The sequence below is a fragment of the Dioscorea cayenensis genome, chromosome 3 (genome assembly GCF_009730915.1).
Source record: "Dioscorea cayenensis subsp. rotundata cultivar TDr96_F1 chromosome 3, TDr96_F1_v2_PseudoChromosome.rev07_lg8_w22 25.fasta, whole genome shotgun sequence".
Classification (NCBI taxonomy): domain Eukaryota; kingdom Viridiplantae; phylum Streptophyta; class Magnoliopsida; order Dioscoreales; family Dioscoreaceae; genus Dioscorea; species Dioscorea cayenensis.
In genome coordinates this window covers 18,934,609-18,958,117 of record NC_052473.1, presented here as the reverse complement: position 1 = coordinate 18,958,117, position 23,509 = coordinate 18,934,609, and the positions used below count along the sequence as shown (strand labels likewise).

The following is a 23,509-nucleotide window of genomic DNA, read 5'->3' as shown; positions in this document are numbered from 1 at the left end:
TGTCGATGAAAGAAAAAAGACCAACAAGATCAACGAGAAGGATTTCTTGGAGCATCTCAAAGAATCTAAGCTAAGAATGTGGTTATTTTCAAAGAGGAAGAAAAAAAAAACTACTAAATGGGAAGATTTCAAGAATAAGAAATTTAAATTTTGGAATGATGATGGTTTGCTGAAACATTCAATTACAAGCTTAGTTGCCCATATTAAAACTTGAGGTCAAGTTTTTCGCAAGTGGCGGTGAATGACGCAACATAGTGGCTAAAGATTTTAGGATTTAAAATTTAAATATTCAAAGTAGTTTTTGTTTAATTTTTGTAATTATCTTAGATTTATTAGTTAGTTTATTATCCATCAATTTGTAACTATTTTAGTTTTATTTACTATTTTGTCCTTAGTTTAGATTTATAAATATTGTTTTAGGGTTTTGTGAAAAGGGGATCAATGAATTGAAATTGATTTTTTCTGGTTTGCTCATATTTGAGTGTGAGTTCTTGGATTAGAACTGCGTATCTGCTGCGTCAAATAACTATATAGAAGGGCTTATGGGCAGGCCACCTATGCCCTATAAGCTTGGAAATAAGAGTTAGGGTGGAGAAGCATACGAGTGGGTCATATGCTGGTATGGAAAGTCGTAAGCACCAGATAGTGAAAGCTTACAGTTTAGTGCTTACGGTCGTAAGCTAGAGTGTAACAACCATAATGAAAACATTATAGGCAGAGCTTACAACCGTAAGATGCTTGAAAGCATACGACTCTTCATCTCTAGCTTCTTATGGTCTCGTTCTTACGCTCATAAGTGGTTCGTAAAGGGTTAGGTATAAAAGGATTTACTAAGGATTTGGGGGAATCTTTTGGTGACCAAGTTTAGGAAAGAGAGAAGAAGAAGCCTTAATGTCTTCTCTGATAATCCAAGCACTTTTGGAGCTTCACTCACTGTCTAGGACATCAAGAGAGTAGTTGAGGAACATTCTCGGCGGCGTTTATGGAAGATATGTTGTGGTTAATGATTAATCCGGGATGGAGGCACTTGAGGGAGTTTTAATGCTTTTCTTTGTTTTCATTATCTCATTTGGATTGTATGATTGTTCCCCTTTAATGGAGAATTAAAGCCTCATGATGTTTGGGCATAGGTAGAACCTGGGGTTTATTGTTTGATGACATTGGTTGTAGACTTTTAATCTTGTATTGACTTTTCTATTGCAATATTGTGTTTTTAAATTCAATTGCGTGTTTCTTTTGTCTTGAACTCTATTGTAGTGAAAGCTGAGAGTTTGATGAATGACGTATGTGAGTGATGATGAAGAGATTCATCATATATAGACATAATGTGATTGAAGGGAAACATGAGTCTGCTTGGAAATAGGGAACTTTGGGTCGAGATTTCTTTCTCCGTATTTTTTTCGAGTGAGATAACATTAGGGTTATGCACACAATGCAATCAAAGAGAGTAACTTTCAGGAAAATATTATAATCTTTACTTTGTATAGGATGAGTGGGAATCACTTTGAAAGAATGCTTGCCTATCCCCTTGAACCCATGTTTTCCATGGAAAAAAGAGTTCATAGAGTGTATTGTAGTCATAGGATAGTCTATCAACGCCATATAAAACTAGTTATTGCTCACTTTGAGAAATGGAGTAATATGTTTTACGAACTCTCTCGGTTAAATTGAATTGTAATTATCAGTGTAACCTTGTCTAAAGATTAATCAAAATTCTAGGAAAAATCTATGTTCGAATACCTCTCATTCATGCTTGTTTTGCCATTAGTTCAATCCCACCTTTGTTACGTCTTAGTTTCTTGTTTTTACTTTTGAGTTGACATTTTCGATCTTAGTGTGGATTAAATAACAAGATTTGAATTATACCAGTAATTTCAAGTTCTTCTTGGATTGATACCATGCTTCAAGCACAATTTTATTACTTGGTCACACTTGCACTTGTGTTGCAAGTGACATTAGTCCCTATCAGGTTGCATGAAACCAACAAGTTGTATACAGACATATGATCTAACGACAAAAAGACACATATTAATGTGCACACATTATAAAAAACAATTGAAATTAAGATATTTCATTTATCAAACAACAAAGAAATATGATTAAGTATACAAAATAAAACAAATATAAGAAAACTAGAGTTAAGCGTTTGAAATGGTATAAGAAATTTTCAATATACAAATAGTAATAATAAGGCATCAACAATATTAGGATGATGCCCCAAATGTAAGATTTCCTAGGCCTCTCAACAAATTGAAAAGGAAACATGAGTTGTCAATCCAACAAATTACCATCTACAAAACCCAAACAAAGAACCTTTCATTATAAACATTAATTTCATTCTCCATTATGATTATTAAATGTCTCATGTAATGCCATTAAACCTCTTTCTCTTAGCATTTACTCTTTCCTTTAATGGCCTCTCACTCTCCATTCTATATAAACCCATGCAAATGCCCAGAAGAAGTTCATCCCCACCAAAGCAAAAACACCAACAACAACATTACCATGGGCAGGGTGAAGGTGAAGCTTGCATGGATTGAGAAGGACTCCTCAAGGAACATAACATACAAGAAAAGAAAGAATGGTCTCTTGAAGAAGGTGAGAGAGCTAAGTGCTCTGTGTGATGTAAAAGCTTGCGCAATTATTTACCCTTGGGGTGGTAATGTACCGGAAGTCTGGTCATCGACACCAGACCCGATGGACGTTTTGGTGCCATTCATGCAAAAACCAGAACTGGAAAGAAGAAAGAAGATGGTGAATCAGGTGAGGTTTTTGCAACAACAAATAATGAAACTTGAAGAACATGCTCTTAAGCAAGAGAAGGAGAACAATGAGCTTGAGAATATGGTGTTGCTGGGGCAGTGTCTTAAGGGGAAAGATCTTCATGGGCTTTATCTTGAAACAATATCAAGCTTGAATTGGTTGGTGGATAACAAGTTGAAGTTGGTGAAAGAGAAAGTGGTGAAGAAGAAGGCTGAAATGGCTGCCAATGGAGAAGGATCATTAACGACAAGTGCAGTTGGGATGCATGGTTGGTGCTTGGGTTTCAATGAGCACAATGTTATTGGAGGGGAGAAGTTTGGCCAACCTTCTTGTGGGAATATTAATAATGATGATGGTGATGATGATAACATTGCATGGTTGGATGGGTTTTTCCCTGATTAAGGGTAGGGTTTATTATTGGTAATAAGGAGAAGAGATAAGAGTGGCTAGAGTGATTTGATCTTTGTTTCTTCGTGTTTTTCTTTTGACTTGAACTTCTTATGTATTCAATGGTGGTTAGAGTTATTTGGGTTTGTGTTATGATCTAATGGTTATATGAGTAAAACCAGGTTCTTGCTATATTCTCTATTTATTTATTTGTTTTTATGGGTTGTTTGTTTAAGTTGTTATTTTATATATTTTTCTTTTGATTTGGAATTTTGTAGGGATGATTTAAAAGCTATGTTTGTATTATGCTTTAATGATCATTAATTCATATTTATTTATTTTTCTAACAAAATTATTCTCCTACAAAATTACCTATATTTTTTTTTATCTTAGTTTCAGCATTGTTGGTTTATTGATAGGTACATTTTTTTCTTAAATGCTCTGATGGCTATTCGTATTTAAACCAACTTTTATTATTATTATTTTAATTAAAAACAACAAGATATATAAATTCATAAAAATGCAAAATGTTAAAGAAAACAAAATGGGTAATAACATATACAACACAAATTTAACAATAAATTTACACTAAACTTGACATTCATGAATATGACTAGATTCATGTTATGTAGAATTAATTATTTTGAAAAAAATCATTTTTTCTCATAATAATATTGCCAAAAATAAAAATTATTTCTAAATAACAATACTACTAAAATATAAATTAGGTCCCATTTTGATAGAGGTATATTGTAATGCCCACCTTGGAACTAGGTTTTATATATAAAGTCTTCCAATTTGAAGATGTGGTTTTCACGAGTATTCCTAGTAAAACCCTTCGATTTAAATAGCTTGATTTTTGTATGAGTATTACTATGCATGGAAAGAAAGCATTTCCATTTTGTACTATACTTTTCTACAGTATGATACAGTATTATGGCATCAGCTTCATATACAATATTGTAGCATTGGATTCTCGTTCTTTTGTTGTGGCTTTGCTTTAGATGTTTGGATTTTTTTGACTTAGGGGAAAGCGTTTCATTGGGGTTTGGAAAGCTAGTTTATGAAGGGAGGAGGATTAAGGAAAAGAAAGGAAGTGAGAGGAGGGAAGGAGAAGAGAAGAAAAGGAGAAAAGGAAGGAATTGAAGTGGGGAGTTGAAAAGAATAGAGATGTTGCTAGTCGATAGAGTGAGTCACAGAGAAAATAGTTCATCTCAACTCGGGTCTACTTTAGGAAGTATCCTAAATAGTGTCTTAAAGATTTTTTGTATTCTTTTGAAATCTTTCCAAATTCTGTGTGGTAGTTTTCATGCTCTCAATTCCAAGCTTAAGAATTCATGGTGATTTTTAGCTGAAAATTTATGTCATGCATCCTACAATCACGCTCATTATTGACTTTGTCAAGTGGAAGAGATTTTGGAAATTTCTTTTATGTTGTTGTGCTTAGAAATTTTCTTAAGATACGATTCTACCCTGTTTGATCTTGTCTTGTGTAGTAATCTCTGAAATTGCCTATATACATATATATGTTTTGCATGAATTTATGGATGCACATAGGTAAGGTTTGTTATGTACATATTCTTTCGTGAGTAATTATATTTCTTAGTTTGAATTATCATTTCTTTTAGGTACTTATGATATTCTCCTTCTATGTATACATGTATAGTTACCCTATTCTTGTGGAGGTATTATATTGGAAATTTTGGAAGTTGTTTGTATGATATCTTGGTAGGGTATTCATATCATGTTGAGTATTTCATACATGTATGTTCTAAGAATTTACATGGTTATCTTGGTGAATGTTGTGGGTTATTTATTTTATGCTGGTGATTATGTGTATTTTTTGGAAATTCTAAATTGGCCTCCTATATGCTAGTATATATTATATTGCTCAACCAAATGAAGATGTGCATTTGGCCATATCGATATGAGTCTAATATTTTGATCAAGGTACCCATGGGAAAGGGATAGTATGACTGTGTGAAGGTGTGATGATAGATAGTGTGGGCCATATAGATGGTGTGATTGGGTATGCGATGTACACATCTAGAAATGTTGTTTTACTCTGGCTATGAAGTGGAATATCTCATTATTTATTTTGTTTTATGTTCTGGATCTTTCAGAGGGTGTGTTGTGATTTCCTAAGTTTATTGGTTTGATTAATAAATATACTTCCCATTAGCACATGTTGTTTATGAGTTATATTTGATGTATCTACTTTGGTTATTGTTGATTAAAACTCCATATTTCTTTTCTTCTTCTATTTTCTTCTTTTAGGTACTTACTGAGCTTATGAGCTTACTAGTTTGTTGCTTTTTTTTAAAGATTGTAGGGATTAGCTACCGATTGTAAGGGTGTAGGATCTCAACATGGGTAGTCATCTTACTACTGTAGATGCCACTCCCTAGTATTGTAGTCCTTGCTGTTATGTATGCCATTCCTTTGTATTGTTGTGTTGAATTTTATCCATTTATGTAGTTTGTATTAGGGGTGATGTGGTACTCCAAACTCAAACCTATTGTGCATTTTCTTCTGTTGGAAATTGAAGTATTTTTGTACTATTTCTATAGTTGTGTTGTTGACATGGCATATTGAGTTAGTATTTATTATTATTATTTGATGTTTTGGTATTTATCAATTTATTTGTTTGAGACCTTGTATACAAGTTAGAGTCCACTACATATGTGGCTGGTTTGTTGACGTCTTCTATAGAGCTTGGGGCATGACATATATTGATGAGTGCATGGAATGCTCATATTTTGTATTATAAATCCATGCACATTGCTTGTCTTCTTGCATTATTTTCTTTATTTTAGTACTATGCTGGGCATTTTATATTTAATGTGTAGGTAAATAGGTTTTAGGACAAAAAGGAATAAAACTGATGCAATTCTGAGCTGAACGAGCACTAAAGAACAATTCCAAAGAAAAGCATGGCCTCAACATTCATGGGCATGTTCAGGGAGTGCAAAGCACTAGAACGGAGAAATTGAAGAGCACATCCTAAGCATGGTTCTAATGCCCAGAGTGCCCAATAAGCACGATGTGCTTTTTGGCCATGCAAATCTCTGGATGGCAAATTTTCTCACAGAATTGAATTTCAGGTGTCGCCAACAATCAACACAGGTCAAACACACATTAAGCATGATAGTGCACTAGCCCGTTACCTTTAAAATCAGATAGCTAGGGTTTGTAAAGTGAGTTTCTTTTTGTTGAGATCTTCATTGATGCCTAGGGTTTTGATTGGAGGTTGAAGACATCCAATGAAGGACAAGTTGACATCTTTTCTTTGGCCCTTTGGGTTCAAGATCGACTGCATTGTCATCTCCAATCCGAGAATCTCCGTCACCTATCATCTTGAGATAAGTTTTCATAATGCTTCTAATCTTGTCTCTTATATTGGTTGTAGTAGCTAGGATTCTCTATAATATTAGAGGCTAAAGCTTCATTGGTGCTATGGACTATGAATCTTGAGACTATTTGTATTTGATTTCCCTTTTATTATATTGGATATGAGTTTTCTTGAATGGAATTAGGGTTTGATCGCGTGGACCAAAGGTGTCAGGCTACTTTAGGAGTCTCACGGTCCAAGAATGCTCAATCAATAGTCAATATAGTTAACTATTTACATAGACGTCTTTAGAGGATTGCGTCTGAGGTACCATCTTATCTCCTTGATTTTACCCTCAATTCACCATCTCGTCGTCTCGATTCTTTGTCTTCCTAATTAGGTTTAGCAACATCACTTGATTGCATTGGCTAGATAGCAGAAGAACAATTAGTACTAGTATCAATCTCCCATAGATTTGACTATCCGACCTTCAGGTACACTTTTACTACTTCATATATATAACCCGTGCACTTGGGTGTAATACGCAAAGTGCATATCATATATATAAAAGTAAGATCTAGTGCTCCAAAATCATGCTAAACCTCACCCTTTGCTCCAAAATCTTACCAAACCTCACCCTCTACCATAGGATTCTTGCTGAAGAGTTTAGAAAGAAGCTTTTAGCTAAAATAAGAAAAGTCTTTGCTCTAAAAAAGAAGCTCACTCAAAGACCTAGCATTTGATGAAGGGAAGCTTCACAATATAAGCACATAAAGGTGAGTTGTTGTAGATGTCCATTTTTATAAATTAACTATAGGCATTAATAGATCAAATAACCTCATATTTTAGATGAGATGGCATGGAATCAAAAAATTGTATATATATATAACCGTATATATATGGTAGGAAATGCTAATAAGTTGTATACATATGGCCAAATGACAGAATAAGAAACATGTGTAACCATACACACAATATATATATATATATAGAATTAGAGTCTTGTGTTTGTCAAATAACAAAGAAACAAATTTAAATATGTGCAATAAAATAAAAAATAAGAAAATCATTGTTAAGTGTTTAAACTGGTGTTAGAAATTTTAGTAGTAAAGTATCCACACCATTAGAATACACATCAATCCTAAGGGGCCGTTTGGTTCATGGTAATGATATATTACTACATAATGAGATTACCATGGTAATGAGATCAGGAATGTTATATGCCTAGGAATGTTGTGGTATTTTATAATAACCATGTTTGGTTGGAAACTCATATAACATAGTAATTAACTTGGTAATGTTCTAAATTTTCCAAAATACCCTTTTGTCTACCCATTTTGTGCAAGTTTAAATTTAAAGTAAATAAAATTTTGAATAAAAAAAATTAAAATTTTGAAGTTCAACATATTCCGAAAATAATTTTATTCAAATTTAATTTTTTTTATCCAACGAATAAAGTATGAAAATTATTATTTTTAAACAAAGGGCATATTTGTTCAAAAAACATTTCTGATTACCACCCACTTGGTAATCCAACATAGCCACCTATTTTGGTTGTAATGGAATTACCAAGTTTCTTGGTAGTCTTCTAAGGTTGATTATCACAAATTACCATCAATATTACCACCGCCATTAATCCAAACTTGGTACCGCCATTAATCCAAATGTGGTAATCTTTTCAGATTACTACATAACAGGCGGTAGTGTTTTCACATTACTGTGAACCACACGTCCCCTAAGGGTTAATGGCAGCATCATAAAGGCTATATGTAGATAATAAGGTGTTAAAGGAATGAACATATAAACCAAAAATTGCACATAAATAATGGGTGTTAATAAATTGAATAACTGTATACATCGGTAGAGATGGCATGTAACCGACTAGTTGTATATTGATATATAACCATATGTATTATTAGAGATGGCATGAAACTAACAAGTTGTCCATTGTTTTTTTTATTTTTTTGAAAATAGAGAGCATTAATTTAGATTATTGCTTAATACATCCAACAGAAATGTAGGAGCTTAAGAACCACTCCTTCATATATGTACTACCTAGGTTATGACCATAAGGGGTTGACCACCGTAGCTCGTAAAGTTCTCTGTTTTGTTCTTACAGTCTGGCTTACGGGAGTAAGGTACCCTTAAGGAACCTAGGCTGTATTCCCTAGAAGGTTATAAGTCGTAAGGGTTGAAGGTATAACCGTAAGATGCTTTGGATGACCCTTACGACCTCACTTATGGGTGTAAGTCACCTGTAATAAACCTCTAAACTGTTCTCACCAGGACTTACGGATCGTAAATGCACTCATAAGACTCTCTGTACTTCCCTTGCGTTTGAGGTTTACAATTGTGCTTACAGGCGTAAGTAGCCCAAAAGAGTCCTGAAAAATTTGAGTTCAGTTTTCCATGTTTACTACAATTAAGCTCAAATACATATATGACCTAGGAAGCATAAAATAAGTGTCTATAATCATAAGCACCCAACCAACACATGAAGATTCACAACAGACCGAGCAATTTATTGCAAACTCAAATGAGACTACAAACCTACAATTAAAGACTTAAAAACACAACAAAGCACGGAAAAATCTTGCTTGGGTTGCCTCTCAAGAAGCGCTTGTTTAATGTCACGAGCTTGACATATCTGAAATGCGTATGTCAAGGAGGCCTTTCTTGAAAAATGTTCTTAACCTAATTAGAAGTGTCGCCGAAGTACTGTTTTAGCCTCCACCCTACCTGAAATGTGCCATGTTTTGGATGTGTGATCTCAATGGCCCCATGGCGTAATACTAGAGTAATGCAATATGGCCATGTCCACCTTGATCTATGTTTTCTTGGAAATAGTTTCAAACGAGAATTATAAAGCAACACATGATCTCCCTCACGGAACTCACATCCTGGTTTAATCAATCGACCATGGTATATTTTTGTGTTCCTTATAAGTACGAGAGTTTTCATACGACATTTTCCACCATTCGTCTAACGCACTTAATTGGAGTTTCTTTTTTTCCCCCATGGATTCTAAATCAAAATTTAAAAACCTAGTTACCCAATAGGTTTTATGCTCAAACTCCACCGGTAAATGACATGCTATTCTATAGACCAGCCGGTACGGCGAGTTTCCCAACAGTGTCTTATAAGCTGTCCTATATGCCCAAAGAGCATCATCTATTTTTTGGACCAATCCTTCCTACAAATGGTTACTGCCTTTTGTAGGATTCGTTTCGAGTTCATGATTAGAGACCTCTACTTGGCCACTAGTTTGAGGATGGTATGGAGTAGCCACTCGGTGAGTGACTCCATATCACATGAGATCATTTTCCAATTACACATTGCAAAAATGGGTTCCTCTATTGTTGATAATTGCCCTAGGTGCCCTAAATCGAGAGAATAACCTCTTCAGAAACCTACAAACAACTCTAGCATCATCAGAAGGCAAAGCTTGAGCTTCAACCCACCTCGACATATAGTTTACTACTACCGGGATGTATTTATTTCCAAAAGAAGTGGGGAAAGGGCCCATGAAATCAATACCCCAGACATAAAAAATTTCACAATTAATAATTGGGTTTTGAGGCATTTCAAAACGGCGAGAAATATTACTTGTGCGTTGACAATTGTCACAACGTTAAATGTACCTTTGTGCATTACGAAAAATGGATGGCCAAAAGAATTCAAACACTTTCACAACAATTTTGTTGGCGCTATAATATCCTCCAGCGGGTCCCAAATGACACTCCCTAATGATTTCCCATCCTTCTTCATGTGAAACACACCGTTGGATGACTTGATCCGCACAAACTCGAAACAAGTATGGGTCATCCCATATATAATACTTCACATTAGCAAAAAATTTCTTTTTAAGATGTGAGGCTATATTGTTGGGAAGGACCCGAGCTACAAGGTAATTTAAAAAGTCAGCAAACCAAGGTGTATTGATTTTACCCAATGCATTAATAGAGTAGAGATGCTCTTCAGGGAAGGGATCGTTGATGTCCACTTCTTCTCGATGTTTTCCCCTCAGGTGCTCAAGTCTTGCCAATGGTCTACTGCTAAATTCTACGCACTGCGTTTATCCTTGATCTCCACATTGAATTCCTGTAAAAGCAAAACTTAAATGATTAATCTTGGTTTGGCATCTGTTTTGCTAAACAAATAACGAAGTGCAAAATAATCAGTAAAAACTATGACTTTGGACAAAATAAGATAGAGACAAAATTTCTCAAATGCAAAAACCACAGCTAGTAACTCCTTCTCGGTGGTGGTATAGTTTTCTTGTGCATCATTTGGAGTTTTACTAGCATTGTATAAAGGTTGAAAGTGCTTATCCCTTCATTATCCTAGGACATCTTTGACTGCGTGATCACTCGCATCACATATGATTTCTAAAGGAAGATTTCAATCAGGGACTATAATAATGGGTGCCTTCACTAGTCTCTTCTTGAGTGTCTCAAATGCTGAATGACATTCCGTGAAAAATTCAAAAGACATGTCCTTCTCTAAACGCTTAGTGAGTGGCCGGGTTATCTTTGAAAATCCTTGATGAAGCGTCAGTAAAAACTAGCATGCCCAAGGAAACTCCGTACAGCTTTTACTGAGGACAGAGATGGAAGCTTCTCTATAGTTTCAATCTTCGCGTGATCAACTTCTATCCCATTTTGAGATATTTTATGCCCCAAAACTATTCCCTCGCGAACCATGAAATGACATTTTTCCCAATTCAGAACCAAGTTTGTCTCTTCGCACTTCCGTAAGACCTTCTTCAAATTGTTTAAACATTGTTCAAAAGAGTCCCCAAAGACAAAAAAATCATCCATGAATACTTCCATAATATCTTCAATAAGGTCATCTAATATGGCGGTCATATAGCGCTGAAATGTGGTAGGCGCATTGCATAAGGCGAAAGGCATCCGTCTATATGCGAACGTACCAAAAGGACATGTGAAAGTTGTCTTCTCTTAATCTTCTAGATTGATTAGGATCTAAAAAAAATCTTGACAACCCATCTAAGAAACAATAGAACATATACCCAGATAGTCGTTCCAACATGTAATTGATGAATGGGAGAGGGAAATGATCCTTTCTTGTAGCATCATTCAACCGCCTATAATCGATACAAACTCTCCATCCTGTAACAGTACTAGTAGGGATCAATTCGTTCCTTTCATTAGTGATAACCATCATTCCTCCCTTCTTGGGTACAACCTGGATGGGGCTAACCCATGCACTATCAGAAATCAGATAAATGACCCCGGCATCCAATAACTTGATCACCTCAGCTTTTACCATTTCCTTCATATTCTGATTCAATCTCCTCTGAGGTTGGACAACTGGTTTGTAATCCTTTTCCATTAAGATATTATGGGTACAAAACAAAGGATTTATACCATTGATGTCAAAGATCTTCAACCAATTTCCCCTTGATGTTCCTTAAGAACTTTAACTAGCCTCTTCTTGTGCTAAGCAGATAAATAAGCTGAGATGATGACCGCTAGTTTAGAATTCTAAGCCAAAAAGGCGTATTCTAAATGCTATAGCAGTTTATTCAATTTGAGTTCGGATGGTTCATTAATTGATGTTTTCAGTTTCTCATTTTGAATACCAATTGCTCTTCTACAATTAGTTCATCCATCTCTGGTGATTACAAGGCACTGTCATTCTCTTGATATTCCACTTTCTTTCCTACTAACATTGGCATCACATCCTGCAGTTTTGAAAAAGATGAAACTTTGAACTCTCTCTCTCTCTCTCTCTCGCTGCTCTCCCAACGAACATATAAAGTGATCCAATGCCTCTTCTAGTATTTGTTGGCTTGAATTATGAAAATGTTTCGATTCAAACTAAAACAACTAGTCACATAAGGTAATTATATCCTACTTGCTACTTTTTGTAGTATAATCACTCCTCCCCCGGTAACTTTGTTGGATAACTTTATCCAACTTTTCATTCATAATGGCCAACTGTTCAACAACTGCACGGATCATCTTCATAAGGATGGCCTGAAAATAATTGGTAACATAAAGGATTAAACAAGTATGCTCAAGATGAAACAAGTGATGGTTTATAATTAATTAGAAAATAAATGACTAAAGTGATAGATATTCAAATATTCCTAATATCACTAATCCTCTCTGGTAATGGCGCCAAAAACTTGATAGGGACGCTAGTGTACATGCTGATCGCGTAATAAAGTGTGCATAAAGCAGAGTGTCGATCCACAAGGAAGAAAGTGAATACTAGTAATAACCCTAATTCCAAAAATTAGCCTAAGTAATGAAGTAGTGTGTGTGAATAAAAGAAAGCAAAACAAGAATATGGAAATAAAACCAGAGAGAAATCAAGGGAAGAGACGATGTTCGGGAATAGTATCCGTCTAGGGTTATGAAGTATAGGATAAATGTTGTATGCAATCCTATTTGAATCGAAAGATTTTTATAATTATACAAAATTCCGATTTCTAAGGTAAAATGCAACTAAATAGGTGCATAGCTGATATAGACATCCACACAGTCTCATTAACACTTTATGAAATCTCACCATGAGCTAATGACAATCTCTTAAGTAGATAATCTCCCCCAAAGAGATAGATTACCTATAATCCGAATACAGAGCAAAAATGTAATTTCTCCTAAATCCACTCGACATGATTGCAAAGAGCGTGGAGATTGTCAACAACTCACTCAAGAGAATTGGGGGAGACAGAGTATCCAAAGTACCCTATACCCAGGCTTACTCACAATTTCCTCTAATCACGGTATGTCTATGCTAGGTGGGTATTTCTAGTCATCACGTAGCACATCAAACATGATAGCTAAGGTTTTTGCCTCGTTAGCAACCAAGCATTCAAACACACAATTGGATTCAAATAGATATGATTGCAAATAAGAATTCAATTAAAGCATCAAAGATCTAACAACCAAAGTCAAAAAGATAAGCTCTAGAGTTTAATTATGCCTAAACATCTACAAATTAACCCTCCATTAATGGAGGGCAAACATTCAAGATACAAAGAATAGAGGAAGACATGAGATCCATGAAAACCCTCTTTTCAATCCCTAGGATGAAGAGTCGCCGAAGAAGCTTCCACGCATGTTGTCAAGATGAGCTTAATGGCTATGATCTTCAATTTCCTTGAATGTAGGACCAAATTGCTCTCTAAATCACCCTTAGAGTGCTAGAGATTCAGCTCTTTTCTTCCTCAATCTTGCCTCCAAGGGCCGGCCCCAAAAGAATAGAAAGATAGAATAGAGAATGCCGTAGAAATCCTCATAAGTTCTATTTATGCCCAACTGCTTACGGGTTGTTTACGGACATAAGGATTAGGCCGTAAGAGAGTTGGAGAGGATAGTAGCGAGCTCCCATCCGTACGTCCACGTGTCCTCAAATGATTGGTCGATTCAAATTAAAGTTGCCACCTAGATTCTCTCAAAGATTTGAATTAAAGGTCAGACCCACAATATAATAAAATAATCAATAAACAAAGAGAGATTTATTGGAGTGGTAGAAATGGTGAGTTATGGGGCCCATGACCAATATTTTATAATAGAATATACAACATTGTTGGGGGAAAGACTAAGAGGAAGAAAAACGTAGAGAGGAAGATTAATAAATATATAAAGCCTGGATTTGAATATAAAAAATGAACAAAATGGAGAAAGAGAAAATCTTCGCAGTGTATTTATTGTTCAAGAGATACGGTCAAAGTATGCTTCTTAATTGTATGCATGGGATATGTCTTATTGAAGCTATTGAAGATAACCCACAGTCATGGTTAGACTATGCCAATGCATTACAAAGAAGGAAGAAGCAGTATTATACCGTATGCTTTCGAGTAGTAGCAACCACAGGTAAGCAAGATGCAGAAGTTGCCGAAGCATATACATTAGTGGAGAACAATGCTATTAAAAAATACAAAAAAAAAGGAAATGGACAATATTGGGACATCCAAGGGCACAGTACAGATATGGTGGTAACCCAAAACAGGAAAATCGAAGTAAGAGGAGAGTATAGGAACCATGAAGGCCCAAGTAATATAATGTCCAATAGATAAATATAAAGTTGAAATATGAATGCAGTAGGTAATGTAATGATGTAGTAGTATAATAACGGAATAATAATGTTGCTCATTCGGTATGTGTAATAAAAAAATGTGAATCTTAATTAATATAAATCATACTGAATATAAGCTGTATTTTGTACATCAATGATATAACTCAAGAACTTGCGAACAAAATGTACAACAACCTGAATGATAGAATTAATTGAAATAACACCAAAACTCTGTAAAAACCACATTACATGACAATGAAATAAATGAAGAAAACTAGTGGTCAAAGGCTGGAGGTCTGTCCAGATTGTGAAGAACAACCAACACTTGTGTAACCCCAAGGACCTACAAAGATTGTAGGTGAAACGTACTTCAATTATTATGCATTCCCAATTGTGTGGAAATGGCCGGTTGATATTCTCTATCACATGAAAGTACAAGAGATTTAATAAATCCCAAATAAAAATGCCATTGTTAGCCTAAGCCTCATTTATAAATTTGCCGGTTTGGTAATCCATTATTAAGGAAGTAACAAAAGACATAGTCCTAGGAACGACAGTCAGATTGAAGATACAATGAACTCAAAATGCGTATTATGTAATGGCCAGTCACATAAAGGGAGATTCTCCTCTCTATTTAGGTAAGCTTTATGACTGGAATCATGCCCGGGATTACATATTACAACAGATGGAATGCCACTTCTTATTTGAATAGGTTTACAATACTTACAATTTGTTTGCAAATCGCATTGAGCACCAATGAGTTCCCGCTAGTGTTTCAAACGTAGATAATTTGGTGCGACATCATCAATTATGTTGTACAAAACATCATTGCAAAATGTGACATGATTAAAGTCTAGATGGTCACCGATATAATTATGGTTACCTAGAGATCGTATCGATGCCGTCTTACCAGTACGACTCTATCCTTCAAGGATAAGACTGGTTGGCCTATAATATTTTCATTTGGCCATGTAATGCTATTCATCTGAAAGTTACATTGTAGCCATGCTTGAATACGCGTAGTAACCATGAAGGTTGAATAATTCCAAACGGAATGGTAAGGATCCAAAGGCCTGGCAAAAATACGATCTGTTTTCGATTTAAATTGTGATATTGTAAAAGAAATGCCAAGGGATCCTTCTCCCGGATGATTTGAAAAGCATCTGCCACTATTTCAGCGTTTAATGCATCCTCATAGACACTTGATAAATCATGCCTACCGTCTTGCGAACATCCGACATCAATTTGAAACACACCCCAATCTATGAAATCACCTCTTTTCTCAATATACTCTTTCACATTAACACACTCTGCATGTTTGGATGAAAATGAGGGATGATGTAGGTAACCTTAGATCAAATAATCTATGATTGGTGATCTGTACCCGGGCGTCCAATTGTAGTAGAACATGCAGATGTAGACTTCCATCCTCGTGCAACTCCCGGGCTATGCGAATGAATTTATTATATATAAAAAAGGGAAATTAGAGTTATATAGTGTGTATGAAACACCAAAGAGTATCCATAATAAAATACAAAAATAAGAAAATTTTGTGTTAAGTGTTTGAATTGATGTCGGAAACCTTCAATTCATAAATAGTAATAAAGTGTTACCAATTAGGCCACATGTTAGCCTTTAGAGAATAATGATGGTAACGAAAAGGGCATATGTAAATAATTATGATATCTTGAAAGAGTGAAAATGTACGTCAAAAGTTGTATGTCATCGATGGCCATTAATAGGTTAAATATTAACCATATATATTAGCAGAAATAATGGATAACTAACAAGTTGTATGCAGAGATACGACTACATATATTAATAGATCTAAATGGCACGAACCGACAAATTGTATATTGTATACAGACAAAAGACCTAACGACAAAAGAAAACACATGTAAATATGCCAATAATAATAATAAAAGAAAAGGACATTAAGAGATAGTGTTTATCAAACAACAAAAAATTAAAATATGTTTGATTCTGCATGATAAAATAAAAATAAAATATGTTAAAGTTAAGGGTATGAGCTTGTGTCAGAAATTTGTTAAGCTACTAGTAAACACCATTAGGATACATGCCATGAGCCCAAGTGTATAATGATACACCAAAGTAAAATCTTTCCTAATACTCTCACCAAATTGAAAAGGAAACATGAGTTGTGAATCCAGCAAATTACCATCTGAACCCTAAACCCTAAACAAAGAACCTTAATTTCATCATAAATATGCTTCATTATGCTTATTAAATATGTCATATAATGACAATAAACCTCTTTCTCAGCATTTACTATTTCATTTAATGCCCTCTCACTCTCCACTCTACATAAACTCATGCAAATGCCCCCAAGAAGCTCATGCCCTCCAAAGCAAAAACACCAACATCAACACTACCATGGGAAGGGCGAAGGTGAAGCTTGCATGGATCGAGAAGGCAGCCCCAAGGAATGTAACATACAAGAAAAGGAAGAACGGTCTCTTGAAGAAGGTGAAAGATCTAAGCACACTGTGTGATGTAAAAGCTTGTGGAATTATTTACCCTTGCGGTGGTACGGTACCGGAAGTCTGGTCATCGACACCTAACCCGATGGACGTTTTGGTGCCGTTCATGCAAGAATCTGAGCTAGAAAGAAGAAAGAAGATGGTGAATCAGGTGAGTTTTCTTCAACAACAAAACATGAAACTTGAAGAACATGCTCTTAAGCAAGAGAAGGAGAACAAAGAGCTTAAGAATATAGTGATTCTGGGGTAGTGCCTTGAGGGGAAAGATATTAGTGTGCTTGATCTTGAAACAATATTTAGCTTGAGTTGGTTGGTGGATAACAAGTTGAATTTTGTGAAAGAGAAGGTGGTGAAGAAGAAGGCTAAAATGGTTGCAAATGGAGAATGATCATCAACTGCAAGTGCAGTTGGGATGCATGGTTGGTGCTTGGGTTACAATGAGCAAGGTGTTATTATTGTTTGTAGTGAAGTGGAAAATAATATATGAGCAAGAGAAGACAAGGCACTTAGTTCCAGGCTCTTAGCATGAGATTCCAAAAAGGATCTGACTCTCATTCACCCCATTCAGCATACATATATGGAGGTGGCCAATTAATGCAAAGCCAACTCATAACCCACGTGATAACTTAAACAGTACAAACACCTTCTTAATAAAACATGATATTGGTTTAAGTCTAGGATAGTTGACTCAACATAACAGAGATAAGACTAAACCCTGTTAACGTATAAGCCATGCATGCACAACTAGTGTAGCTACTTAAGGTCTACCTTTTGGACATTTCAACAATTATAGGGGAGCAGTCTGACCAACCTTCTTGTGGAAATATTAATAATGATGATGATGGGGATGATGATAACATTGCATGGTTTGATGGGATTTTCCTAGATTAGGGTTAGTGTTTATTATTGGCAATAAGGAGAAGAGTAGAGAAGAGAGAGAGAGAGAGAGAGAGAGAGAGAGAGAGAGAGAGTTGTTGTTGTTAGAGTGATATTTGATGTTTGCTTCTTTTTGTGTTTCTTTTGTTTTTAATTAACTTCGTATGTAGTCGCCCATGATTCTATCAGTTTGGGTTTGTCTTTTGGTTGAATGGTTATAGGAATAAAACTTGTTTTTTGTTATATCTATTCTCTCTTTTTATTTACTTAATTTTATGAATTATTTGCTTAAGATGTTATTTTATATTTTTTCTTTGATTTGGACTTTTGTGGGATGAGCTAAATCTATTTTCTTATAATTCCTTAATGGTCATTAATATTTGTCCAATAACATTAGTATTTTTTTCATTTGAGTTTCAGTTTTGTTTGCATATTGATAGTCACATTTTTTTAAATGTTGTGTTGAAAATTCATATTTAGGCCATTTTTTATTTTTATATTAAATTATGATAAATGCATAAGAATGTAAAATATTTTTAAAAAATAATGATATATAATGCAAATATGACAATAAATTCGCACCAAACTTGACATTCATGAATATGAATAGATTTGTGTTTATGTAAACCCAATTATTTTGGGGGAAAACATTTGTTTTTTCTAAAAATAACATCGCCAAAAATAAAAATTTATTTCTAAATAGCAATGATATGAAAAATATAAATTAGGTCTTGTTACGATACTAGAGATGTATAATAAAGTAAGATCTGATGCTATAAGGTTCAAGACACACTGCAACCTTTGCTCCAAAATCTAGCCAAACTTTACCCGTTGTGGTAAGATTCTTCACCAGAGAGCTTAGAAAGAAGTTTTGATTTAACCAAAATAAAAAGAAGTCCTTACTCTAAGAAGAAGTTTACTGAAAGAACTTATACATGATAGAGGGATGCTTAACACGATAAGCACATAAAAGACAGTTGTTGTGAATGTCCAGTTTTATAAATTAACAATAGACAGTAATAGATTGAATAACCCTCTATATATTGGAGTTGAGATGGCATACAATCGACAGGCTTTATATAAGTATATATATGACTGTATGTATTAGTGGACATGGTTTCATATGTTGATAAGTTGTACACAATGTGTACATATATATATATATATATATAGAATTAGAGTATTAGAGTATGATGTGTTTGTCAAATAACAAAGAAAAGGATTTAACTATGTACAATAAAATGAAAATAACAAAAATCATTGTTATGTGTTTAACTAGTGTTGGAAATTTTGATAGTAAAGTGTTCACATCATTAGAATGCACGTCAGTCCTAAGGATTAATATATGATGACATCAGAAAAGCTATATGTAAATAATGTGGTGTTAAAGGAACGAACATATAAAGCAAAAGTTGCACATAAATAATGGGTGTTAAGAAATTAAATTACTGCATACATCACTAGGGACATGTAACCGACTAGTTGTATAATGATATATAACCATATGTATTATTAGAGATGGCATAAAACTAACAAGTTCTGCATTGAGATTATACCAAATGACAAAGAAACACATGTAAATTTGCACACAATTTATATAAATAAAAAAAGGAAATTAGGTTATTTATTGGATCTATTAAACAACAACAAAATTTGTTTTGCAATAAAATAAAAAATAACAAAAATGGTGTTAAATGTTGGAGCTAGTTTTAGGGAACTTCAATTCACAAATGGTAACAGAGTCTCTACTCCACTAGCTAGGATGCAAATCCGCCTTAAGCAAATGATGATGGCAACAGAAGGCTACATGCAAATAAAGAAGTGGTAAGAGACTGAACATGTACGCCATAAGTTAAATATTAGCAAAGGCGACAAGTAACCAACAAGTTATATATCAATATACAACATTACATATTAGTAGAGATGCCATGAAACTCACAATTTATGTACAAATATATGACCCAACAACAAAGAAACACACACATAATATAAAAAAAGAAATAAGGAAATTAAGGTATGCATGGTGTATATCTAATAAAAAAAAATATGTTAAGTATGCACAATAAAGTAAAAATCAAAAGATTTTGTGTTTAAAGTGGTGTCAAAACTTTTTGGCACATTAATAGTAAGAAAGTTTCCACATTCATTAGGATACCCATTAGGCTAAAAGGATAATGATAGTAGGAGAAAAGCTACATGTAAATAAGGATGTGTTCAAGGACGGAACATGCACACCAAAATTAAGTTGCATTTCAATAACTGGTATTAATAGATTTAACAATCATACAAATTAGTGGAGATGGCATGTGACCGACAAATATATAGATATATATGACCTCATATATTAGCAAGAATGACAAAAAATCAAAAAGTTGTATACCGACAATGACCAAATAACAAAGACATACATGTAACTATGCAGACAATATATAAAAACAAAAGGGAAATCAGAGTGTATATGGTGTTTATGAAACACCAAAGAGCTCCCTTTAAGTATCCATAATAAAATAAAAAAATAATAAAAATTAGTGTTAAGTGTTTGAATTGATGTCGGAAATCTTCAATACATAAATAGTAATAAAGTGTTCGCACCCATTAGGACACACATTAGCCTTTAGGCAATAATCATCGTAACAAAAAGGGCATACGTAAATAATTATGATATCTTGAAAGAGTGAACATGTACGTAAGAAGTTGTATGTCAATGAAGGCCATTAATAGGTTAAATATTAACCATATATTTTAACAGAAATAATGGATAACTGACAAGTTGTATGCAGAGATACGACTACATTTATTAATAGATCAAGATGGCACAAAACCAACAAATTGTATATTGTATACAAACAAAAGACCTAACGACAAAAGAAACACATGTAAATGTGCCAATAATAATAATAAAAGAAAAGGACAATAAGAGATAGTGTTTATCAAACAACAAAATTAAAATATGTTTGATTCAGCATGATAAAATAAAAATAAAATATATTAAAGTTAAGGGTATGAGCTTGTGTCAGAAATTTGTTGAGCTACTAGTAAACACCATTAGGATACATGCCATGAGCCTAAGTGTATAATTATACACCAAAGTAAAATCTTTCCTAATACTCTTACCAAATTGAAAAGGAAACATGATTTGTGAATCTAGAAAATTACCATCTGAACCCTAAACCTTAAACCCTAAACAAAGAACCTTAATTTTATCATAAATATGCTTCATTATGCTTATTAAATATGTCATATAATGCCAATAAACCTCTTTCTCAGCATTTACTATTTCACTTAATGCCCTCTCACTCTCCACTCTACATAAACTCATGCAAATGCCCCCAAGAAGCTCATCCCCTCCAAAGCAAAAACACCAACATCAACATTACCATGGGAAGGGTGAAGGTGAAGCTTGCATGGATCGAGAAGGCAGCCGCAAGGAACGCAACATACAAGAAAAGGAAGAATGGTCTCTTGAAGAAGGTGAAAGATCTAAGCACACTGTGTGATGTAAAAGCTTGTGCAATTATTTATCCTTGCCGTGGTACGGTGCTGGAAGTCTGGTCATTAACACTAAACCCGATAGATGTTTTGGTCCCGTTCATGCAAGAACCGGAGCTGGGGAGAAGAAAGAAAATGGTGAATTAGGTGAGTTTTCTTCAACAACAAAACATGAAACTCGAAGAATAGGCTCTTAAGCAAGAGAAGGAGAACAAAGAGCTTGAGAATATAGTGTTGCTGGGGCAGTGTCTTGATGCGAAAGATCTCAGCAGGCTTGATCTTGAAACAATGTCACACTTAAGTTGGTTGGTGGATAACAAGTTGAAGTTGGTGAAAGAGAAGGTGGCGAAGAAGAAGGCTGAAATAGCTGCCAATGGAGAAGGATCATCGACCACAAGTGCAGCTAGAATGCATGGTTGGTGCTTGGGTTTCAATGAGCAGGGTGTTATTATAGGGGAGCAGTCTGACCAACCTTCTTGTGGGAATGTTAATCCTGATGATGGTGATGATGATAACATTGCATGGTTTGATGGGATTTTCCTTGATTAGGGTTAGTGTTTATTATTGCTAATAAGGAAAAGAGAAGAGAGAGAGAGAGAGAGAGAGAGAGAGAGAGAGAGAGAGTTGTTGTTAGAGTGAGATTTGATGTTTGCTTCTTTTTGTATTTCTTTTGTTTTTAATTAACTTCGGATGTAGTCGCCCATGATTCCATCAATGGTGATTAGAGTCATTTGGGTTTGTCTTATGGTTTAATGGTTACAGGAATAAAACTTTTTTTTTTGTTATATATATTCTCTCTTTTTATTTACTTAATTTTTTGAATTATTTGCTTAAGATGTTATTTTATGTTTTTTCTTTGATTTGGGCTTTTGTAGGGTTGAGCTAAATCTATTTTCTTATAATTCCTTAATGGTCATTAATATTTGTTTAACAACAAGTATTTTTTCATTTGAGTTTCAGTTTTGTTTGTATATTAATAGTCACATTTTTTTTAAATGTTCTGCTGAGAATTCATATTTAGACCATTTTTTATTTTTAAATGTAATTATTATAAATTCATAATAATGTAAAATATTGTTAAAAAAATAATGATGTATAATGCAAATATGACAATAAATTTTCACTAAACTCGACATTTATGAATATGACTAGATTCGTGTTTATGTAAACCCAATTATTTTGGGGGAAAATATTTATTTTTTCTAAAAATAACATTGCCAAAAATAAAAATTTATTTCTAAATAGCTATTATATGAAAAATATAAATTAGGTCTTGTTACGATACTAGAGATGTATAAAAAAGTAAGATTTGATGCTATAAGGTTCAGGGCAAACTGCACCATTTGCTCCAAAATCTAGCCAAACTTTACCCATTGCGGTAGGATTCTTCACTGGAGAGTTTATAAAGAAGTTTTGATTTAACCAAAATAAAAAAATCCTTTCTCCAAAAAGAAGTTCATTGTAAAAACTTGTACATGATAGAGGGAAGCTTCAAACTGTAAGGACATAAATGAAAATTGTTGTGAATGTCCAGTTTTATAAATTAACAATAGACAGTAATAGATTGAGTGACACTTTTTATACTAGAGTTGAGATGACATGCAACCGAAAGGGTTTATATAGGTATATGACTGTATTTATTAGCGGAGATGGTGTCATATGCTAATAAGTTATACACAATGTAGAGAGAGAATTAGAGTATTAGAGTATGACTTGTTTGTCAAATAAGAAATAAAAAGATTTATGTACAATAAATAAAGATAACAAAAACCATTTTTATGTGTTTAACTGGTGTTGGAAATTTTAATACTAAAGTGTCCACATCATTAGAATACCCGACTTCATACATCAGCAAGGATGACATGTAACTGCCTAATTGTACAATGATATATGACCATATGTATTATTAGAGATGGCATAAAACTAACAAGTTGTACATTGAGATTAGACCAAATGACTAAGAAACACATGTAAATCTGCACACAATATATATAAGTAAAAAAAGAAAATTAGATTATTTATTGGATCTATTAAACAACAACAATATTCATTTTGTAATAAAATAAAAAATGACAAAAATGGTGTTAATTAAGTGTTTGAGCTAGTTTTA

At 34.0% G+C, this 23,509-nt stretch overlaps 3 protein-coding genes across 3 annotated transcripts; all 3 read left to right on the top strand.

Annotated features, from left to right (window-relative positions):
- Nucleotides 1-2,505: 2,505 nt before the first annotated feature.
- LOC120251454 (agamous-like MADS-box protein AGL80) lies at nt 2,506-3,165 on the top strand. The gene has a single exon (XM_039259974.1). The coding sequence runs from the start codon at nt 2,506-2,508 to the stop codon at nt 3,163-3,165; it is 660 nt and encodes a 219-aa protein (XP_039115908.1).
- A 13,762-nt stretch (nt 3,166-16,927) lies between these two features.
- LOC120251440 (agamous-like MADS-box protein AGL80) lies at nt 16,928-17,422 on the top strand. The gene is made up of 2 exons (XM_039259961.1): nt 16,928-17,185; nt 17,285-17,422. The coding sequence occupies exons 1-2, from the start codon at nt 16,928-16,930 to the stop codon at nt 17,420-17,422; spliced, it is 396 nt and encodes a 131-aa protein (XP_039115895.1).
- A 3,866-nt stretch (nt 17,423-21,288) lies between these two features.
- On the top strand, nt 21,289-21,948 carry LOC120251432 (MADS-box protein SOC1-like). Its single transcript, XM_039259956.1, has 2 exons — nt 21,289-21,537; nt 21,646-21,948. Exons 1-2 carry the CDS (start codon nt 21,289-21,291, stop codon nt 21,946-21,948), a joined length of 552 nt encoding a protein of 183 aa, XP_039115890.1.
- Nucleotides 21,949-23,509: the final 1,561 nt, after the last annotated feature.